At 41.0% G+C, this 21,395-nt stretch overlaps 1 protein-coding gene across 1 annotated transcript in view; it reads right to left on the bottom strand.

Annotated features, from left to right (window-relative positions):
* Positions 1-21,395, bottom strand: part of PPEF2 (protein phosphatase with EF-hand domain 2) — a 45,076-nt gene that overhangs the window by 6,323 nt on the left and 17,358 nt on the right. The window contains exons 6-12 of the mRNA XM_049885957.1: positions 20,269-20,315; positions 18,900-19,066; positions 18,391-18,427; positions 18,147-18,296; positions 11,996-12,382; positions 5,992-6,177; positions 1,195-1,337 (exon numbers count right to left, since the gene is read on the bottom strand). Coding sequence (XP_049741914.1) covers positions 1,195-1,337; positions 5,992-6,177; positions 11,996-12,382; positions 18,147-18,296; positions 18,391-18,427; positions 18,900-19,066; positions 20,269-20,315 — 1,117 coding nt within the window. The remainder of the gene's footprint in view (positions 1-1,194; positions 1,338-5,991; positions 6,178-11,995; positions 12,383-18,146; positions 18,297-18,390; positions 18,428-18,899; positions 19,067-20,268; positions 20,316-21,395) is intronic.

Below are 21,395 nucleotides of genomic sequence, written 5' to 3'. Positions count from 1 at the left end.
CTCATTAAAAACACACTATTTTTTTAAAAATTAAGAAATGTTATTTATAGGAGTCTCCACAGTGATTCCTTTTGTAGTGACAACACCTACGCCGTATGGAATGGTGGTGTTCCAGGTGCCTGGGCCCCACCCCTGGAGATCCTAACTTGGTAGGGCTGGGGTGAGGCTCTGAAGGCTGATATTTTATAAAGCTTCCCAGGTGATTTCGCTGCACAGTAGGCTTGACTATTACTCGGTGAGTTTAAATTTCCGCATAATTCTTCCTTTTGAGGTGAGGCCAGTCAGTACTTAATCACTCAAGAGTGGTTTAAAATAATGTGCTTTCACAGCATTCATACAAGGTAACGTGAAACATGAATGTGTTGTCTATCCACTGGATGTATGCTAACTTTGTCTATTTGTTTTGATTTCTAATTTAGTTAGGCTAAGTAATTAAAGCAGCTTGTTCAGTAGCACTCACAGTGTATGTGCCAGCAGCTTATACACCCTGAGGCATCTTCTCTGGGGAGGCAGTACTGCATAGTCTTTAAGAGTGTGGGCTCTGAAGTTAGACTGCCTGGGTCAAAGCCTACCTACACCACTTTCTAGCTGTGTGACCATGGACCAGCCAATGAGCTCATCTATAGAGATGAAATGGATAACAATATCTATTTCATATGTTCATTGTGGAATAATATATCTAAATCTGTATAGTAACACAGTATGTGGTAAGCTCTCAACTTAGGTTAGAACCCAGAATCATCTCAACAAACACCATTTAAATAACATAACTTGCTTCCTTCCCACGAAGAAAGGGGTGTTTATTAACAAATGTGCAAACTGAAATCTATCTGCCAGATAGCCATGGAAACTTAGGTTATGGATTATGGGTAAACCCTTTAAGAATTTGAGAAAACAAAAGGGTGACCCTGGGAGGACTTAGTGACCTGGTGTTATAGACTTTACCAAACCAAAGATGAACCCATTGAGAATAATTTCTGCAGGAAGTAAATGTGTTTCTCCCATTAATGACGGGTATGTAGAGATTTCAGAGGAGAGGAGATCTCTGTTTTCATGTCCACTCTAGACTTTTATATTGACAGCTAAATTCTCAATTCTTACTTGGAATTTGGATAAATGTAGTGGCATATGACACTTCAAAGGTCAAACATTGGTAATTTTGTTTTTCTGAAAATGCTCACTGTAAAGTCTTACCTTTGCCTTGTGGTTAGTGTGTGAGTTGTCTTGTTAGCTTGATACTGCACGATATGTGGGGTTAGGGCTGGCCCCAATTTGACATAGGCTCCTCTGTTACTGCCAACTTCATAGTAGTTGGAGGCAGAAAAGATGGTTAGCACCTAAATCAAAACAGAAGAAAGACAGACATTCACCTTCACTAAGGAACTCTTCACCGTCAACCCTATATGTTAGGGGCCATTGAGTTGATATCAACTCATGGCAACCCTCACGTGACAGAATAAAACTGCCCCATAGGGTTTTCTAAGCCTTAATCTTCACAGGAGCGGGCCTCCACGTCTTTCTCCTGCAGAGGTGCTGGATGGGTTCCAACCACCGACCTTACATATATGGCCCAACCCAATTTCATAGACTGCTATTACCCCTTGTACTGACTTTGGGTCACTTTTTAAAAAGTCATTAAAGCATTTAAACTCTTTCAAAAGATAGAGAAGGAAGGAATACTCCCTAATACATTCCATGAGGCAAACAACCCTGACACCAAAACCAGACGACATCACAAGAAAAAACTAAAAGCCAATATCTCTTATGAATATAGATGCAAAAATCCTCAACAAAATACTAGCAAAGAGAATCCAACAACATATTAAAAGAGTCATACACCATGACGAAGTGGGCTTTATTCGGGGAATGCAGGGATGATTCAACATTAGAAAATCAATCAATGCAATGCACCACATCAATAGAACAAAGGGGAAGAAACACATGATCATCTCTATGGATACAGAAAAAGCATTTGATAAAATCCAACACCTTTTCTTAATGAAAACCCTAAAGAAGATTGGAACAGAAGAGATTCCTCAATATGCTTCAGAACACATATGAAAAGCCAACAGCAAACGTTATACTTAATGGAGAAAGACTGAGAGCTTTCCCCTTGAAATTAGTAACAAGACAAGGGTGCCCACTCTCACCACTTCTACTGAATATTGTATTACAAATTCTAGCCAGAGCAATAATGCAAGAAAAAGAAATAAAAAGTACTCAAATTGCAAAAGAAGAAGTAAAATTCTCTATTTGCAGATGATATGATCCTATATATATAAAAAGTCCCAAAGAATCCATGAGAAAAAATCTAAAGATAATAGAGGAATTTAGCAAAGTTGTGGGGTACAAGGTCAACAAACAAAAATTTGTTGAGTTCCTACACACCAGCAATAAGAAATCTGAAAGAGAAGTTAGGGAAATAATTCCATTTACAATAGAATCTAAGAGAATAAAACACCTAGGAACAAATCTAACCAGGGACATAAAGGACTTAAAAGACTTACATAATGAAAATTATAACACACTGCTGAAAGAGCTTAAAGAAGACTTAAGTAAATGGGAAGATGTTCCACGTTCATGGTTTGGAAGACTTAATATTGTTAAGATGTCAATATAACCCAAAGCGATCTACAGATTCAATGCAATCCTGATCAAAATTCTAACAGCCTTCTTTACAGAAATGGGAAAAACCAATCCTCAACTTCATATGGAATAGTAAGAGGCCTCTAATAGCTACAGCAATATTGGAAGAAGAGAAGAACAAAGTAGTATTCACACTTCCTGATTTTAAAACATACTGTATAGCTACAGTAATCAAAACAGCCTGGTACTGGTGTAACAACAGACACACAGACCAATGGAATAGAACTGAAAGTCCAGAAATTAACCCACACATCTATAATCAACTGATTTTTGACAACAGTGCTAAGTCCACTTCATGGGGAAAGAAGAATCTCTTCAATAAATGCTGTTGGGAAAATTGGATTTCCACATGCAGAAAAACGAAACAGGACCCATGCCTCATATCATAAAATAAAAATAAAAATTTTACACAAAAACAAATTCAAAATGGATTAAGGACCTAAAACCATAAAATTCTTAGAAGAAAATACAGGGGCAATACTGTCAGACTTAGCTTTTAACAATGAATTATCTAATATAATAACAAAAGCACATTTAGCAAAAGACAAAATAAATGAATGGGACCTCATAAAAATTTAAAACTTTTGTTCATCGATAGACTTTGCCAAAAAAGTGAAAAGACAAGCTATCAATTGGGAGAATATCTTCGGAAACTATATCTCTGCTAAGAATCTAATAACCAAAATACATATAAAACTTCAACAACTTAATGACAAAAGGACAAATAACTCAATCATAAAATTAGCAAAGAACTTGAACAGACATTTCACAAAAGGGGACATTCAAATGGCCACCAAACATATGAAAAGATGCTCATTGTCATAAGCCATCAGAAAGATGCAAATCAAAACCACAATGAGATGCCATTTCACTCCCACTAGGATGGCTGAGATAAAAACAAAACAAAAAACCAGAAGAAAACAAATGTTGGTGAGAATGTGGGGAAACTGGAACTCTTAGCCATTGCTGGTGAGTAGGCAAAATGGTACAGCAGATGTAGAAAGCAGTGTGACAGTTCCTTAAAAAACTAAAAATGGAACTGCTATATGACTCAGCAATTTCTAGGTATATACTCAGAAGACTTAAAAGCAGAGACTCAAAAAGAGACTTGTACACCAATGTTCATTGCAGCACTATTCACAACAGCCAAAAGGTGGAGACAACCTAAATGTCCATCAACAGACGAATGGATAAACAAAACATGATACATGCATACAATGGAATACTACTCAGCTAGTAGCAGAAATGAAGTCTTGATACATGCTACAATATGGATGGAGCTTGGAGACATTACACTGAGTAAAATAAGTCAATCACAAAAGGACAAATATTGTATGACTTCACTTATATAAAAAGATAAGAGAAGGAAAATGTATAGAGGCCAAAGTTTCTTAGTGGTCACTAGGGGTGGGAGGAAGGAGGAAAAGTGGGGGTCAGTGGTGATGGTAATTACTGTCGATAAGTTGTACACCTGTTAAAAGTTGAATTGGCAAAAGTTGTTTGATATATTTACAACAACAACAAAAAACAAAAAATAGTAGCTGCTGAGCCTGCTTATGTACAACCAAATACTTCATGGGATTTGGTTCCATCCCTTGGAGGTTTAGGGTCATGGTTTCATGGGACATCCCAGTGAACTGGCTTAATAACGTTTAGTGCTTCTGTTCTATCTCCGAGTTTGTTGCGTAGTGCCTGGGGTCTTAAAAGCTTGCAAGTGGCCATCTAAGGCACAACAATTGGTCTCTATTCACCTGGAGCAACAGAGAAAGGAGAGTCAGAAATAGGAGGAGGACATGGAATGTATGGCTAATGGCCTCCATGAACAGCTGCCTCCTTTGCCATGAGACCAGAAGAAATCTATGGAACCCAGCTACCTTTACTGAACATTTTGATCGGAGATTCCACAGAAGAATCCTGATCAAAAGGGGGAAAATGCAGAACACAATTTCAAACTCTCATGAACTCCAGGCTTTCTCAAGCCACGGAGGGTAGAAAAACCCCTGAAACTACTGCCCTGAGATTTTCTTTAAACCTTAAACCAAAAATATTCCCTGAAGTCTTAAAACCAAACAGTAGTTTTTAGCTTACCTAGTAAAAAATGTCTGCCTTGAACATTATGCTCTTTTAAAATTATCTATATGGGATCAAATTGATAGCCAGCAACTCAAAAGATTAAGGGGAAGAGAGTTTACGTTAATGAGGAAGGAACAGCAGAAAAGACGGGTGAGAATGGCTGCACAACTGGAAGAATGTAATCAATGTCACTAAATTGTACATGTAGAAACTGTTGAAATGGTTTATGTTTTGCTGGGTATATTCTCAATGACAACAACAAAATAAATAAAATTTAGGAAAAAAAAACTCAGTAATGCTAATAGGGCAGGAGTTGTGAAAATATCTGCGACTCAAGGAACAGAAACTTGAATTCTGAGAGGGCATAACCACAAGACGTTTTCTGCACATTTTTATCCCAAATTAAAACAACAGGGTCAGAGGAAAGACTTCATTTGGTTCAACTTAGAGGCAAACTGGGTTCCATAAACTGGCACGGCCATTACAACTAGCAGGCAAGATGGCTACTAAAGTTAGTGTGATGCCTCAAAGCAGAGTTTCTTAAGGAGGGTTGTGCCTCCTGAGATGCTCTGTGAGGGGAAAAAAAAAAAGTTTTCATTGTCAAATATGCCGGGAAATGCTAGAGAGGTTCATTTCTTTTTGGAGATTTATAATCAACCTAAGAAATTAAAGGTCCTCAGAAGGCTTGCAGTAAAGAAACTTGTATAAACATTCAACCAAGCATTTCTTACATTAGTTGATTACAAACTTTTTTTTCTTCCCCACATGAAAACCTGTTATTCCTGGGAACACTGCTTGAGAAATACTGCCCTAACCTAAGGGGGCATTAGGCTGGGCAAATACCGTAGGATCTGGTGATTCCCAAACATTGGTGGAACAATCCTGAATCCCTGCCTGGGAAACAGTGCAAAAGTCCTATTGCCCTGTAGGGTTGTTTGAGGACAGGAAGCAGTGTGATTTATGGAACAGAGGCGTGGTTGGCAAACACTGGGTCATATTTCCATCCAAGAAATGAGATCATATCTGCCCCTTCCTCTCCTCTCCAGGAACTGGTGAGCAGTGCCCTTAATCAAATTTTGAGTTTTTAAAGAGGCTATAAAAGTCATGGACAAATAGCTCTAAAGGACCTAGTTTCGTTGAGCGAGTAGGTAACAAATGCTAACACAGTAGGTTGTTCAAAGCCAAGAGCCTTTGCTCACCTGTGCCTGGGGGGAGCTCTAAGGACCACGCTTGTGCGGTACAAGCTTGTGGTACTGCAGAGGGTCCACCCACCTTGCGGTTGTGGCAGAACTCATAGCCTTCGGGTTTGCACTCGTGAGAGCGGATTAGGAATTGCAGGTTGTATTTCTGTAGCAATTGTTCTGTCACATTAGGCCCAAAATAACAGCCACCTCCTCGGACGGTGTTAGCCTTGCAGCCCTCCTGAGCCATTGGATCACTCCAAAGAATATCTACGACCTAGAAAAACCAAGAGATGGTTTTCTTTCCTAAAAACTACCCAAATATTCATTCTGAGTCATTCTCAGGAGGAAAAAGTGAAGAAAATGTTATTTGGATAAAATTAATTGAATAAATTTCCATGCAATCAATATTTGACATACATTTATATTTTGGATCCCTGAGGTTCCAGAATTTTTTTTCTTATTACTCAGTAAATATATATACAGAGTCCCCAGGTGGTGCAAACAATGAAGCAATTGACTACTAGCTGTAAGGTTGGCAGTTCGAACCTATCCAGAGGTGCTTTGAAAGAAAGGCCTGGTGATCTTCTGCCAAAAGGTCCCAGCCTTGAAAACTCTATGGAGCAGTTCTATTGTGACACACATGGGATCATCATGAGTCCGAACCGACTCGACAGCAACTAACAACAATTTATAAAAAAAAAAAAATGTATATATAAATTGACAGGTATACATTCAGTCAATATTTCTGTAACAAAACAAACAACAGTTTAATGCATTACGACTGCTTGTGTGCACACACAGACTCACAGCCATAGGAATGCACACATGACACAAGCTGGTCTCGTATCAATGGATTTTAATTGAGCCCTGGTGGTACGGTGGTTAACCTCAGCCGCTAACCAAAATGTTGGTGGTTGCTCTGTGGGAGAAACCCATCAGTCTGCAACCGTCAAGATTTACAGTCTTGGAAACCCTACGGGGCAGTTTTAGTCTGTCCTATAGGGTCACTAGGAGTTGGAATTGATGGGTTGCAGATAGACACAATGATTGGACCATGCGGCGGGCACATGACCAAGCCTAGCCAATTAGAACCCTTCCCTGGAATTTTCACAATTGGCATTAGAAGGTAGAGTTTTTGTTTTTTAATTCGTTTTGCCTGTCCAACATCCATTGTTCCATAAAATAGAACTTCAGTTTTTCTGCAGGAAAATCTCTCTCCGTATTATCAGCCTATGCTATTCAAGTAAGGCTAGGCCATCCCCAGAAGTAGGCTCATGATCCAGGCCTGGCCAGTCAGAGTACCTTATTCCCCCAACCACGGTGGTTCAAAGGTGGGCAATAAGCCAGCCCAGTGACGATCCATTTCTAGAGTTTTACTGAAACTATTGGAAAAGAGGCTTGCTGGCGTTGCTAAAGTAAGGCAGTAAAACTCTACTTCCAGACAGGCGGCCTGGGAAGGAAGTCAACACAGACAAGAACAGCACCGAGAAGCAGAGAAAGCCTGAATCCTTATCCATCAGTCAAGACCCTAAAGTCACACCTTCCCTGACTGGACTTTGCAGTTACATGAGCCAATGAATATTTGTTTCGTTGTTGCTGTTTACTGGTTTGTTTTTGCATTTTTTTGCTTGTTGTCGTTGGGTGCTGTTCAGTAGGTTTTCAACTCATAGCAACCCCATGTGACAGAGTAGAACTGCCCCCACAGGGTTTTCTAGGCTGTAATCTTTACGGGAGCAGATTGCCAGGTCTTTCTCCCACAGAGCTGCCACCCTTTCAGTTAGCAGCTGAACTTTTAACTGCTGCGCCACCAGGGTTCCTTTTTTTTTTTTTTTTTTTTGCTTAAGCCAGCTTAATGATTGTTTCAGTTCCTTACAATTGAAGGCGTCTGAATAAGATCCTCCTAAATTCGAAACTGGCTAGAAGCAAAGAAAACAGCTAACTAATCCAACTGCCCTTCCTTTTCTACAGGTTCTGCATGTTATCTTAGGATACATTTCCAAAATAACACTCAAGCAATATGACTAGCAAGTGCAACTTAAGAGCACTAGGCAGACAGATGACAGCGTTGTTTCTATTCAATTCCTCTTCATTTCTCTTCCCCACTCTCTTTTTCTTTTCTCTCCCTTTTTTGTTAAATGGTGGAATACTTTCTTGAAGATAAATCATATGTGAAAGCTCAATAACTAAAACAGATTAAAAAAAAAAAAAGAAGCTGCTCCAGTTGAAGCTTTCATCCCAGCCAGTACTCCAGGCTCCTGGACATTTGCCCCAGAGAAGCCAGCAGTCCTGGGGGTGGGCAAGACAATCTCCCATGCAGCATTCACGAGGCCTAAGATGGGGTCCTGGGAAAGGACAATCAGACTTTTTATTTCTTAATTTCAGCATTTTAAAAAAATTTACAGAAGAACTAAGCAATTTTTCTAGCAATTTTGATACTACCCTATTGTTCAAAAACAAAAACACAGTTGCTGTTGAGTTGAATCTGACTCAAGGCGACCCCATGTGTACAGAGTAGGGCTGCTCCATAGGGTTTTCAAGGCTGTGACCTTTTGGAAGCAGATCACCAGGCCTTTCTTCTGAGGTGCCACGGGGCTCCTACCCTGTTGTTAATACTCCAGAAAATACTGCCAGTCACTAGCTTCTTACATAAAACAAAAAAAATTTTTTTTTTGTTTTTTACATAGCTGACATGAAACAACTGGTTATATTTCCATGGTTGACGCTTAATACTTTCTAAATTTTCTCTTAAGGGAAAAAAACAAACAAAACAAAAAAGAAAGAAAAAAACGGCATTTGATTTGTCTAAGTTGGTGTTAGAGCCCAGATTGATAACTCAGACAGAATGTAACCTAAACTCACCATCGATTTCCCTGAGGTTTCTGGCCTGAGCCAGCTGCAACTCCTCTTTCTTTCTCAGCACCCTCCATCCAATCAATCGCGAAGTTATGCTCATTTAGCTCTTAAATAATCATTTCATTCTTTCCTCTTTTTCCAACCATATGAATATTCGTTGACCCATATGAAATTGTTTTTATAGGTCAAAAATGGTTGGCTACTGACAAGTTCATGTAGTTCACACAAGATCACTGTCATCATCTCCCACTGGGGTCTCCCTGCCACAGGCTTGTCCCAGTGAAATGTCACCTGTACATGGCTTCCAGAGTCATCTACTGTGGTAAGCACCGTTATTGCCTGCTCAATATTCATTCTCTTCCCTCCCTGCTCACAGAACTCTGATTCAGGTTGGGGTAGCAATGTGCCTAGCTAAATGCTTGCTTTCCCAGCCTCCCTTGCAGGTAAGGGTTGCCATGTGACACAATTCTAGGGTTTCAGGGAAAGCTTTTAGCTGTCCAATAACAGAGGACAGAAGCTACTGATGTAGCCCTTTCGGCTTTGAGCAGAAGCAGTCATCTTACTGATTCACAGAAAACAGCAGGTAAGTGTATCCAATAAATTGTGGCTTACCTTCTTACCCTCTTGATGCTGGGTCACCAAACCAGGTTTTCTCAGGCAGTAGAGCTCTTCAGCTATATCTTTCCATGCTTTATAAAACTCTCAAAGGTCTGAGTCATTCCACCACCACCACCAGTTGCCATGGAGTTGATTTCGACTCATGGAGACCCCATTTATGTCATAGCAGAACTGTGTTCCCTAAGGTTTCCAATGGCTAATTTTTCTGAAGTAGATCACCAGGCCTTTCTTTTAAGGTGCCTGTGGGTGGACTCAAACCATCAACTTTTTCGTTAGCAGCTGAGTGTGTTAACCGCTTGCACCACACAGGGACTCCATGAGTGTCATGGATTGAATTGTGTCCCCCCAAATATATGTGTCAACTTGGTTAGGCCATATGTGGTTGTCCTCCATTTTGTGATTGTAATTTTATGTTGAGAGGATTATGGTGGGATTGTAAAAGCACCCTTAAGTCACCTCCCTGATCCAAGATAAAGGGAGTTTCCCTGGGGTGTGACCTGCACCACCTTTTATCTCTCAAGATATAAAAGGAAACGGAAGCAAGCAGAGAGTTGGGGACCTCATACCACCAAGAAAGCAGCGCCAGGAGCAGAGCACATCCATTGGACACGGGGTCCCTGTGCCTGAGAAGCTCCTCAACCAGGGGAAGATTGGGGACAAAGACCTTCCTCCACAGCCGACAGACAGAGGCGACTTCCCCTGGAGCCGATGCCCTGAATTTGGACTTGTAACCTACTAGGCTGTGAGAAAATAAACTTCTCTTTGTTAAAGGCATCCACTTATGGTATTTCTGTTATAACAGCACTAGGTAACTAAGACAGAATTTGGTACCAGGAGTGAGGTGCTGCTCTAACAGATACCTAAAATGTGGAAGTGGTTCTGAAATTGAATGGATAGAGTTGCGACAGTGGCAAAAGACCAGCACAGCAGAGAATCTGCAGCGGCAGAGAAGTGGCAACAGCAGACAACCAGAAGCAACAGAACCAGGAGGCCAGTGCGAGAAGGCACTGGAGCCAACCCAAAGAGTAAGACAGCTGAGTGCCTGTGCACCTGAGGCTTCCTGGCGGAGTGGGGTGCCTCCAGGCACTTATTGGTATAGCTACCGAGCTTTGGAACGCTTGCCCCAGCAGGGCAGATGTGGAGCCGAGAGACCAAGAAACCAGGCAACAGAAGCTGAAGAGACAAGGAACCCAAGAAGCTGAGCTGCTTTAGTCTCAAAAGCTATGGCCATGGCCTCAGGGGTTTCAAAGGGTGGAGCCATGGCCTCCGGTGTTTCTAAGGGTGGAGTTGCCACTCAGATGGACTAGGAGAATGGTATGTCTAAAGCCGAGGGAGCAGAGTTGCTGTCCCAGTGGGTCTGGAAGGCGGAGCTGAAGCCCAGGGCCTAGGGGCCTCCACTCTGAATCTGGAGAGTATAGTCAATACCTAGAGTCTGAAGGGCAGGGCCATTGTGTAAATTGTCTCAGAGAACAGGGGATTATTTTCAAAGCTTTGAGGGCTAATGTAATATGTTCTGCTGACTTGCTTGGTGCCTGTTATCCCTTCTTTTCCTACAGTTTCTCCCATTTGTAATGGAAATATCTAGCTTGTGCCTGTTCTGCCATTGTACCTTTGGAAGCAGATAACCTGATTTGTAGATTTCACAGATGAAGAGGAATTTTTGGATTTGGGACTTGGAGTTAAGACTTTTGCTATGATATGATGGGATGAATATGCAAAACATGTTGCAAAGATGTGATTTTTGGGGGGCCAAAGGGTGGAATGTCATGGATTGAATTGTGTTCCCCACAAAATATATGTTAACTTGGTTAGGCCATATGTGGTTGTCCTCCATTTTGTGATTGTAATTTTATGTTGAGAGGATTAGGGTGGGATTGTAACAGCAGCCTTACTTAGGTCACCCCTCTGATCCAAGGTAAAGGGAGTTTCCCTGGGGTGTGCCCTGTGCCACCTTTTATCCCTCAAGAAATAAAAAGAAAAGGAAGCAAGCAGAGAGTTGGGGACCTTATAACACCAAGAAAGCAGCACCAGAAGCAAAGCGCATCCTTTGGACATGGGGTCCCTGTGCCTGAGAAGCTCCTCGACCAGGGGAAGATTGAGGACAAGGACCTTGCTCCAGAACCGACAGAGAGAGAAAGCCTTCCCCTGGAACCGATGCCCTGAATTTGGACTCGTAACCTACTAGGCTGTGACAAAATAAATTTCTCTTTGTTAAAGCCATCCACTTATGGTATTTCTGAGTCAGCAGGCAAATATTCTATCTTTCTGGAGTCCCTGGGCGATGCCAACAGTAACGAGCTCAGCTGCTAACCAAAAGAGTGGAGGTTTGAGTCCACTCAGAAGCACTTAGAAGAAAGGCCTGGCAATTTACTTCAGAAAAATCAGCCATTGGAAACCCTACGGAGGACAGTTCTACTCTGAAACACAAGGGGTCGCCGTAAGTCAGAATTGACTCAACAGCAACTTAAAAAAATATATATCCTTATGAGGTGTTCTAACCCCAGGGAGAAAGAGAAAGAGGGGCCCCAAAATATATTCTGAATTGACATAAAAGGTTATTTGATCATTTCTTTAAATAATGGCAGCCAAATTCTAGGAAGTAGCATCCAGCCACAACCGACCTGCTTCCACTCCTCCTGCGTGGGCTCCAGCAGCTCTCCAGCGTCACGGTCCACTTCTGCCGTGAAGAGGAAGGGGTCCTCTTTCTCCCGGATCACGGGGAAGCCTGCCTGCTCCCCGCACCTCTCCAGCTCCAGGTCCACGGAGCGCCGCACCTGCCGGGAAAGCTCCTTCCGGCCCAGAGCCGTGCTGCAGGGAATGCTGGAGGAGCGTCCGGCTTTGTGGGCCTTGTGGGAGCTGACATGCAGGGGTGAAGAGGGGAGAGAACGGGTCACAGGGAGAAACCACGGGGAGGGTCTCCCTGGAGAGCTCGTCTGGTTGGCTTTTCTCTTATCCTCTGCCAGTTTCTCACTCTTCTTTCTTGTTTTGCACCGCATAGTGGAAACAATCTAAAAATGTCCAGAAAAGATAAAGATGCTGGAATGAAGCCGTAGTCCCTTTCTGAGTACCTCTCTGGCAGCCATTTGGTCATGCTGCTCACCCTGGGTCAACAGACAAGTCTTGGTCTGTGAATTGTGTGTGCCTGGTCCAGGGCAATGTAAGTTCAGAACTTGAGAGTAAGCTTCAGAAACTCTTACAGAAATCTGGTGGTCCCTGGGTGGTGTAAACGATTTGTGCTCGACTACTAACCTAAAACTTGGCAGTTCAAACCCACCCCATGGCACTGCAGAAGAAAGGCCTGGAGATCTACTTTCATAAAGATTGCAGTTAAAAAAAAAAATACCATGGAGCAATTATACTCTGTAATATACCTGGTCACCATGAGTCGGAGCTGACTCAACAGCAAATGAGGGAGGGGAGGATAAAAAACCTACCCTGAATTGACGTGGAAGGATATTTGATCTTTTTTTTTTTTTTAATCCTTGATTTCCCCTGATGGCAGGCAAATTCTAGGAAGGAGCATTTTGAGGGGACAGCAATTTGATATTGTCATGAGAATTCAACACATGATCAGTGGGCTCATATTTTGTGTCTTTACTTTGTTATTTCATTTATCTAATGTTTGATAATTACTGCATTTTTAAAAAGTATTGATCTGTGAAAAGAATGAACAAATCAGTCTTAGAATACAGCCACAATGTTTCTTAGAAGCAAGGCTGGTGAGACTTCAACTTGCTTACTTTGGATACATCACTGGAAAAAATCAATCACTAGAAAAGGACATCATGGTTGGTAAAACAGAAGGTCAGCAAAAAAGAGGGAAACCCTCCATGAGATGGATTGACACAGTGGCTGTATAATGGGCTTAAACATACAAACAACTGTGAAGATGGCATAGGACCGGGCAATATTTTGTTCTGTTATACATAAGGTCGCCATGAACTGGAGCCCACTCGATGGCAACCAACAATAACAACATCATTGATCTATTACAAATTGGAAATTAAAAAAAAAAAAACTTGGTCTTTCAGATAATTTCTACTCTCAGATAATTTGAGAACCACTAACCTAGGTCACTGTTTACCCCTAGGAGGCTAGTGATTTTTAGACATGAATGGGAAACAGCAATGATCTCAAAAAGGTAAGCCCTTACTGACTTTCCTGACACAACTCTGTAGTTCCACAGATGCTAAAGCAAAGGAGAAGAAATGTGGTTAGTGACTGGGAAATGTTTTAATAGGAAAACCTTGCCTTTTGCTATAGGGGAAGCAGCACTTAACTGTGTTTCAAGGAAGTACCATGGTATCCCACCTGTTGTGGGGGTGCAGATAAGGGGAAGAGGGTGTGTATTTTCAGCCTGGACCTAATCAGGAAAACATTCCTCTTGCCAAAGGGAGCTGATTATAGTCCCTCCCACTGACTCACATTTGTCAGGGTACTGGGATTGGGCTGAGAATGGAGAGGACACAAGTGGGAAGAATTCTGATTACAGGAGTCAGAGAGAGGCGTCAGGCCACAGTGCAGAGCTGCAGCCATCAAGCAAAAAGAGAGAACAACATTCCCAGCATGCCTGAGTGCTACAGTGTGGGGACACACTTCTAAAAGGATGTGAATGGTAAAGATCTGCTTCATAAAGGGAACTCTCTGCTATTGCTTAATCAAAGAAGGAGAATTTTCTGCAAATAGAAATCAGGACTGTGATATAAGCAACCCATGTCCCAGTGTGGACAGGCTTTGGGCATGAACAAAGGACACCCAGAGAGGATCAGCATAACCTGAATGATGTTTGAAGAGGAAGCCACCCAAAATAAAATAGAACAGAGGCTATTCTCTGACACTGGACAAGTGCTAATTATTTCCTAGGCAGTTCCAAGCCAAGCATAGAGAGGGTAAGGCCAAGGCATTGACTCTGAACTGATTCATAACACTACCTTCCCTCATGGCCAACTCATGGTGGGGCCAGCCTACCAGCCCCACTGCTTTCTACCCTCAGGTAATTTTATTTTAAGGACATTATTACCTGCCCCAAGAGGCATCCCTAACTTTGAAAGTTAAGGAGAACAATAGTAGTTAGTATTTACTGAGCCCTTTTCAAATGTCAGGTACTATTCTAGGCACTTTATATGAACTGATTAACCCTCACACCACCCCCCCGAGATAGCATCCTTGTATACCATACAGATAAGGAAACTGAGGCACAGAAAGGCTAAGATTGTTATTGTTAGCTGTCATCAAGTTGGCCCCCAACTCATGGCAACCCCATGCACAATGGGATTGCAGGGTTGTAATCCATAAGATTTTTATTGGTTGACTTTTCAGAAGATCACCAGGCATTTCTTCCTAGTCTGTCTTAGTCTGGAAGCTCTGCTGAAACCTGTCCAACATCATAGCAACATGCAAGCTTCCACTGACAAACAGGTGTCAGCTGCACTTCAGGTACATTGGATGGGAATTGAACCTGGGTCTCCAACATGGAAGGTGAGAATTCTGCCACTGAACCACCACTGACCTTGCTAAAACTGTACCAGGACTGAATGCAAATAGCCTGACTCTAAAGCCCATACTACTCTGTTCTTCCCTCCCAGTGGTTCCTGAATTCTGTACAGATTAGTACACCACCCCTCCCCAGAGCTTTGCAAACCAAGTATTGGGAAGTGTGGCTTTCTGCTAAGCCACAGAAAATAAGTTGTTTTTTAAAACTCTCCCAAAGTTCCTACTTCTCTTAGGTCTACATAATTAAATATGATTCTTTATATAAGATCTTCTGTTCTGCTGTGACTTGCTGTCCCTACCTCCAGACACAGACGCAGCTGAACAGATGTTTGAATTGAAAGTTTGTTGAGAAATACCAAGGTGCAAGAGATGTGGAAGTAAAAAAAAAAACAAACAAACAAGGCGCAGGACAATATGCAGAATTGATAAAGGAAAAAGAACTCATTTTAGAACTCTTGGGCCCCGCACTCACTTCAACAATATGAAAGGATTGAGAGTGTGGAGATGGAGAGAGAGCACTTTGTAAACAAGAGTTCGGGAAAGAGCCATTCATAGCGTTGCGGCTCTGCCCTACCTCCCAAGGAGTTATCTTTTTCCTCGTCCAGCATTGAGTTTAGTGTGCAGGAACACATAAATAGTCTTTTAGTTGCCAGACCATAAGGAGCCATATCCATGCCTGGCAGATAGAACTTGAGTCCAAACAGCTTAAACTTTGAGGTAGATGCAATTCCTGGATTAGACTTGAGTGTAGACTCCCTTCAGGGAGGAAATGAGCACATGCTAAGTGTGGCAAGAAGGGTGTGCATGGAAATTTGGAAGCCAAAGGGGGCAGATCAAGGCAGAGTGTTGCTACCATAACATGTGCCTACCCTTCTTCCTTAGTAATAAAAACCTCTGATTCTTACTTGACTTGGAAGAAAGACTATACTTCCAATTTCCCCTTGAGGTAAGTGTGGACATATGACTAAGTTCTTATCAATTATATATGAACATAAATTCTGTGTGTAATTGAACACCCTTAAAGGGAAGAAGCATGCCCTTCTTCTGCTTTTCCTAATATCTGCTGGCTTTTTTTTTTTTTTTTTTAGAATGTGGTCTTCATGGCTGGAGCTCAAGCAGCCACCCTGGACCATGATACACACCGTAGAGTAGCAAGACAACAGAGTCTGGGTCCCTAACAACTTTGGGACCTCACTATATCTGCTCTGAACTGTGTACCTCTAGCCTTTATTTATATAAGAAAGAAACATTAAGCCACTGTTGTTGGGAATTTTCTGTCACTTCACCAAAACCTAATTAATACAATTTCCACTTACTGAGTACAAATTTTATAAGGCATGTGTACATATATTTTTATTTAATTCTCACACTTGTATGATGTAGTTACTCATATCCCTATTATATAGACTTATAAACTGAGATTATAAGAAATTAAATAACTGGTTCAAGGTCACAAAGGTATAAATAGCAAAACCAGAATTTTTATCTATTTCTACCTGACATCATAAGCCACGGGTTAACTATTCACCACACCTACTTAGGGGAAAAGGAAATACTTCTGTACTTGAATATATGTGGCAAAGACTACCATTTGCCTAAAATTTGTTTCACCCTCTTCTCTCATAGGAATAGAAAACCCAGGGTTTTTGCTGGGCACATGGCCAACCATAAAGAAAGACTGAATTTTCGGTTTCCTTTCTAGCAAGGGGTAGCCATGTAATCAGTTTTTGACCAATGAGATGAGAGCAGAGAGATACATGCAATTTCTGCATTGTATCTTTAAGGGTAGGTATACTATTCCTCCCTTCCTCCCTTGGAACCCAGATGTGGTGACAAGACATCTGGGGCCATGCAAATGAGGGCAAAGAGATGACATCCTAGGGGTGGCAGAGTGACAAGACATAAACAGGTTAAGTCCCTGGACAACCAAATAGATCAAAACTGCTGTACCAGCCAAGAACTGTAAATTCTAAGATTCAAATCCAGGTCTGTCTGACTCTAAAGCCATGATCCCATTTATATCTCACCTAACACAGACTTTTACATCGATTACAGTTGCCTGAAGCTGGAGTAGGTTGGCTTGTGGGGCAATAAGCTCCCTGTCTTTGGAATTACAGTGGCAAGCGTTGTCAAGGATGTTGTAGCAGGGTTATCTGTATGGGATGAGCAGTTAGAGTACAGAAGCCAAAAGGTATCGTTCAACTGTAAGAATTTATGATTAAAAGAAAATAGAGATCAGACTTACTGGTCTGATACAGACTGGCAGAATCCTCGAGACTATGGCCCTCATACACCCTTCAAACCTGGTACTGAACCCACTCCCGAAGATCACCTTTTAGCCAAACGATGGACAGGCCTATAAAGTAAACAATAACACCTGTGAAGAACGTGCTCCTCAGAGCAATCAACCATATGAGACCAAAAGGGCAGCATCTGCTCAAAAGTAAAGTTTAAGAGGTAGGAAGGGCCAGGAAAGCTGGGCGAATGGAAAAGAGGAACCCAGGGAGGAAGAGGGTAGAGTGCTGTCACATTGAGGGGATTGCAACAAATGTCACAAAACAAAATGTCTATCAATTGTTAAACGGGAAACTAATTTGCCTTGTGAATATTCACCCAAACCACAATGAAATGTTCCAAAAAAATAAAAAGTAGACAGAATCTCTACTTTCTAGGCTTCCATTTCCAAAATGAAATGGAAAACTGACACATTGTTATTGGGTATAATACATTCTGTCTCACACTTCCCCAACCCCCCATCCCCAGGTCATTAAAAATTCCTTTAGGGGAGGCATCATCTCTGGTTCATCTTTGTCTCTCTCAGCACTTCCCTTGCACACAATAAGCACTGAAGACATACGTGTTGAGTTTAATTAAAATTGATATTCATCTTTGTATTTGCCAATAGCACTTTCCCTGCACATAATAGGCACTCAATACGTATTTGTTGAGTTTAACTGAAGATGATGTAAATTATTTGGGAAAGGTAGGCTCTTCAAGCGACAGTAATTGAGAAGTAGTGATTAAAATTATCTAGGACAGGGGTGGCAAACACATCACACCAGGTGCCACTCCCCACTATCATGTCCATGGCAGACGTCACTAACTGATCACAGCACACTTGCGCCCTCAGCTGAGGTGTGGATTCTCAATCCTTCTCCACACTCCAAGCAGCCATTGTCAGTCAACTGAAGTCAGCATGCGAGATGGACTTTATTTCATGTTGGCAGTGAAACTGGGCATGATGGTGAAATTTGCATTATTTTATTCCTTAGTCAATACCTTGTGTCTGTCTAGTTTAGCCAGAAGCTCCAGGTCAGTCATGTCTGACACACCACCATGAAGAATCAGGACTTTCTCATCAACCAGAGTAGCCAGCGGAAGCCAAGAGAAAACATCTTGCAGTGTTTTTAGTATTTTCTTGCCATGTATCTGAAAAAAACGATATTAACAAGATGTTGAGTTTCAAATAATTCACTCAGTTTATTTGAACTAAGAGAAACTTTTGCTTTGAAAGGCAGTGTACCTTATATTTATACATCACTTCCTTGGTGAAGCCATATCTAGATTTAGAAGCAAAAATAGATATTAAAATAAATATAGTGACAATAGCTATAACACAATCATATTTTTATTAAAAACATATTCTATATGTATGCTTAAATATGCAGAAAAGAGACTGAAGAATAATCACCAAAATATTTACAACAATCACATTATCTATGGGTAGAGAAATTATGGCATATTATCATTTTTTTCCTTTTGCTTATGTATATTTTTTCTATAATAAATGCCTATTATCTGTATAATAAAGAGTATAGATATGTGGAAACATATTAAAAATAGTTTTATTGGAATAGGATAATGTGTAAAATTTTTACAATATTTTTCTTTAATGTTGATGTATTTGCATTTCACTTTAAAAAATTAAAAATCTTCTTTAAACACGTCCTAACAAAGAAGAAGCTGTGGAGAAATAAATTTTGACAATCTCTACAAGCAAATATCAAATACCAAGGATGTTTTGGTTTATACCGTAAGTTCACCATATGGTCCTCATGGTTTCCTCGATTAAGATGGAATTCTTTGGGGTAAACCAACATGAAGGCGAAGAGAACCATCAGGATTTCCATTGAATCCTTGCCTCGATCCACAAAGTCACCATTGAACACGTAGGTCCGCTCTGGCGACGGAAGGCCGTTCTTCCCATGAAGGAAATAAGGCAAAGAGGAGTCCAGGATGGAATAGGAAACCAGGTTAAAGCTAGTTCACATTTGACAGTCACATCTGGTCTAAGGCCAATTCTGTGTTTTCAGGGTCTCCTCCAAAAGTGAAATATTAGTAAAAGATGGACATACTTTCTACTGGTCTTGTATTTCCTTTCCAGCCAGGCTGAGGTTATTTTGAGGCTTGTTAAATGCTTTATACAAAACCAGAATTTTGCAATGTGGTGTGGAGCAAAGAGCACTAAACTTGTGATCTGAAGGCCAATGTTAAGTTCTGGCCACACTATCTTTAACTAGCAATAATTACAATAGTTGCCACAGAGCCATCAGGATTAAACAATACATGGGAAAATGCTTTGGAAAGTGCTCTATAGGTATAAAGTGATATTCCCATCGTCGTCAAGTCAATTCCAACTCATAACGACCCTACAGGACAGAGTAGAACTACCCCATAGAGTTTCCAAGACTGTAATCATTAAGGCAGCAGACTGCCACATCTTTCTCCCGCAAAGTGGCTGGTGGATTTGAACCACTGACTTTTCAGTTAGCAGTCAAGTGCTTAAACATTGCAGGGCTTCTTAAAATAATATTACCTAACCCAAAAACGAAATCCATTGTCACTGAGTTGATTTCAATTCGTAGTGGCCCCCTAGGACAGAGTAGAACTGCTCCATAGGGTTTCCAAGGCTGTAAATCTTTATGCAAGCAGACTGCCACATCTTTCACCCAAGGAGTGGCTGGTGGGTTTGAACGCCAACCTTTCAGTTAGCAGCTAAGCACCTTAACCACTGGGCCACCAGGCCTCCTTAAAGTATTATTACAACAATAAAATATTGTTATGTTAATATGTTTTGCTATATGCTCTACAACATTTTACGACTAAAAGTGGATATGAAAATAGCTTTAGGTTGCTTGGATAATTATGTTTTTGGAAAAAAATCAGTTGCTGAGTAATGAGACCTTCTATTTATTAACCTACTCATATTTGTTAAACAGTTTACAATAATATACTAGAATATAATGCACTGCTGACTTTTATATTACATATTTGCTATATAGGTTGTGAATAATATCTTTTAAATCCAAGCAATAGTTAAGCATTTATTTAATAAATACATTATTTGAACTTCTAAATTAAGCCCCAGAGCAAAAAAGAAACTAAATTTGAACATCCATACCTTATAAAATATAAATATTAAGTCATCCAACTGGCCGTGTAAGTCTCCTAACAAAGACAAAATAAAAGTATCAGTTCTGAATAGCCCTTATCATTGTTTTTTGTATTTACTATAAAAAGGAAATAGACAGAAAAATCTGACAGAGAAACTCACAGCTACTCATTTTCGACGTATGAGATGAGCCATAAACTCATTGCTGTCAAGTCAATTCCAACTCACAGTGGCCCTATAGGACAGAGTAGAACTGCCCCAAAGGGTTTCCAAGGAGCAGCTGGTGGATTTGAACTGCCAACCTTTTGGTTAGCAGCTGAGCTCTTAACCACTATGCCACCAGGGCACCATATGTAAGATAGGGGCAAATATTACTTTCCCTTGTTGTAGTCACAGTAAATTTTGTAGAAAGCACAATTTTTTGTAGGATGTAGGAAGTGTAATATTTTCTGCTTGATTACCATAAATGGTAAATGGTCTCTATTTTTACTGAAGCAAAAATGGGACAGAAAAATGCAGGGTTGCAAACTCTGATGAGAACTAGAGAGATTTTGCCTCATCTTTTTTTTTTTTTTTTTAATGGAGGAGGCTGCTCTTTACTTGTAACCAAATGTTGCCATGCAGGTATTTGGGCCAATATAGCCGGAGTTTTCAACAGAAGTTAGAAATCTGGATTTTCATATGAAATCCTCCAATTTTCAAATGTTGGAAATAACTTTAAAAATTTAATAACACTGAGGGGCAAACAGAACATACCTGCAGTTTGTATGGAGTCCCTGGGGTGGTGCAAATGGTTAACCCTTTGACTGCTAACCAAAAAGTTGGTGGTTTGAGTCCACCCAGAAACACCTTGGAAGAAAAGCCTGGTGATCTACTTCTAAAAACTCAGCCATTGAAAACCCTATGGACCACAGCTGCACTCTGACACACCCTGGGTCGCGATGAGTCACAGTCAACTTGATAGCAACTTTTTTTTCTGATGCGGCCCCCTGAGTGGCAGTTTGCAATCCCTGGTGTACTGTAGTCTCCCTGCCCTGTGGGCGTCAGTCTGTAGTGGATGTGACAATATCACGGAAAACAAGGCTGTCGACAGGATTTCTCTCTGAAGGAGGAATACGCATGGATGGAAGAAATCA

Source organism: Elephas maximus, chromosome 5 (genome assembly GCF_024166365.1).
Source record: "Elephas maximus indicus isolate mEleMax1 chromosome 5, mEleMax1 primary haplotype, whole genome shotgun sequence".
Taxonomy (NCBI): Eukaryota; Metazoa; Chordata; class Mammalia; order Proboscidea; family Elephantidae; genus Elephas; species Elephas maximus.
This window is presented reverse-complemented; position numbering and strand designations above follow the sequence as displayed.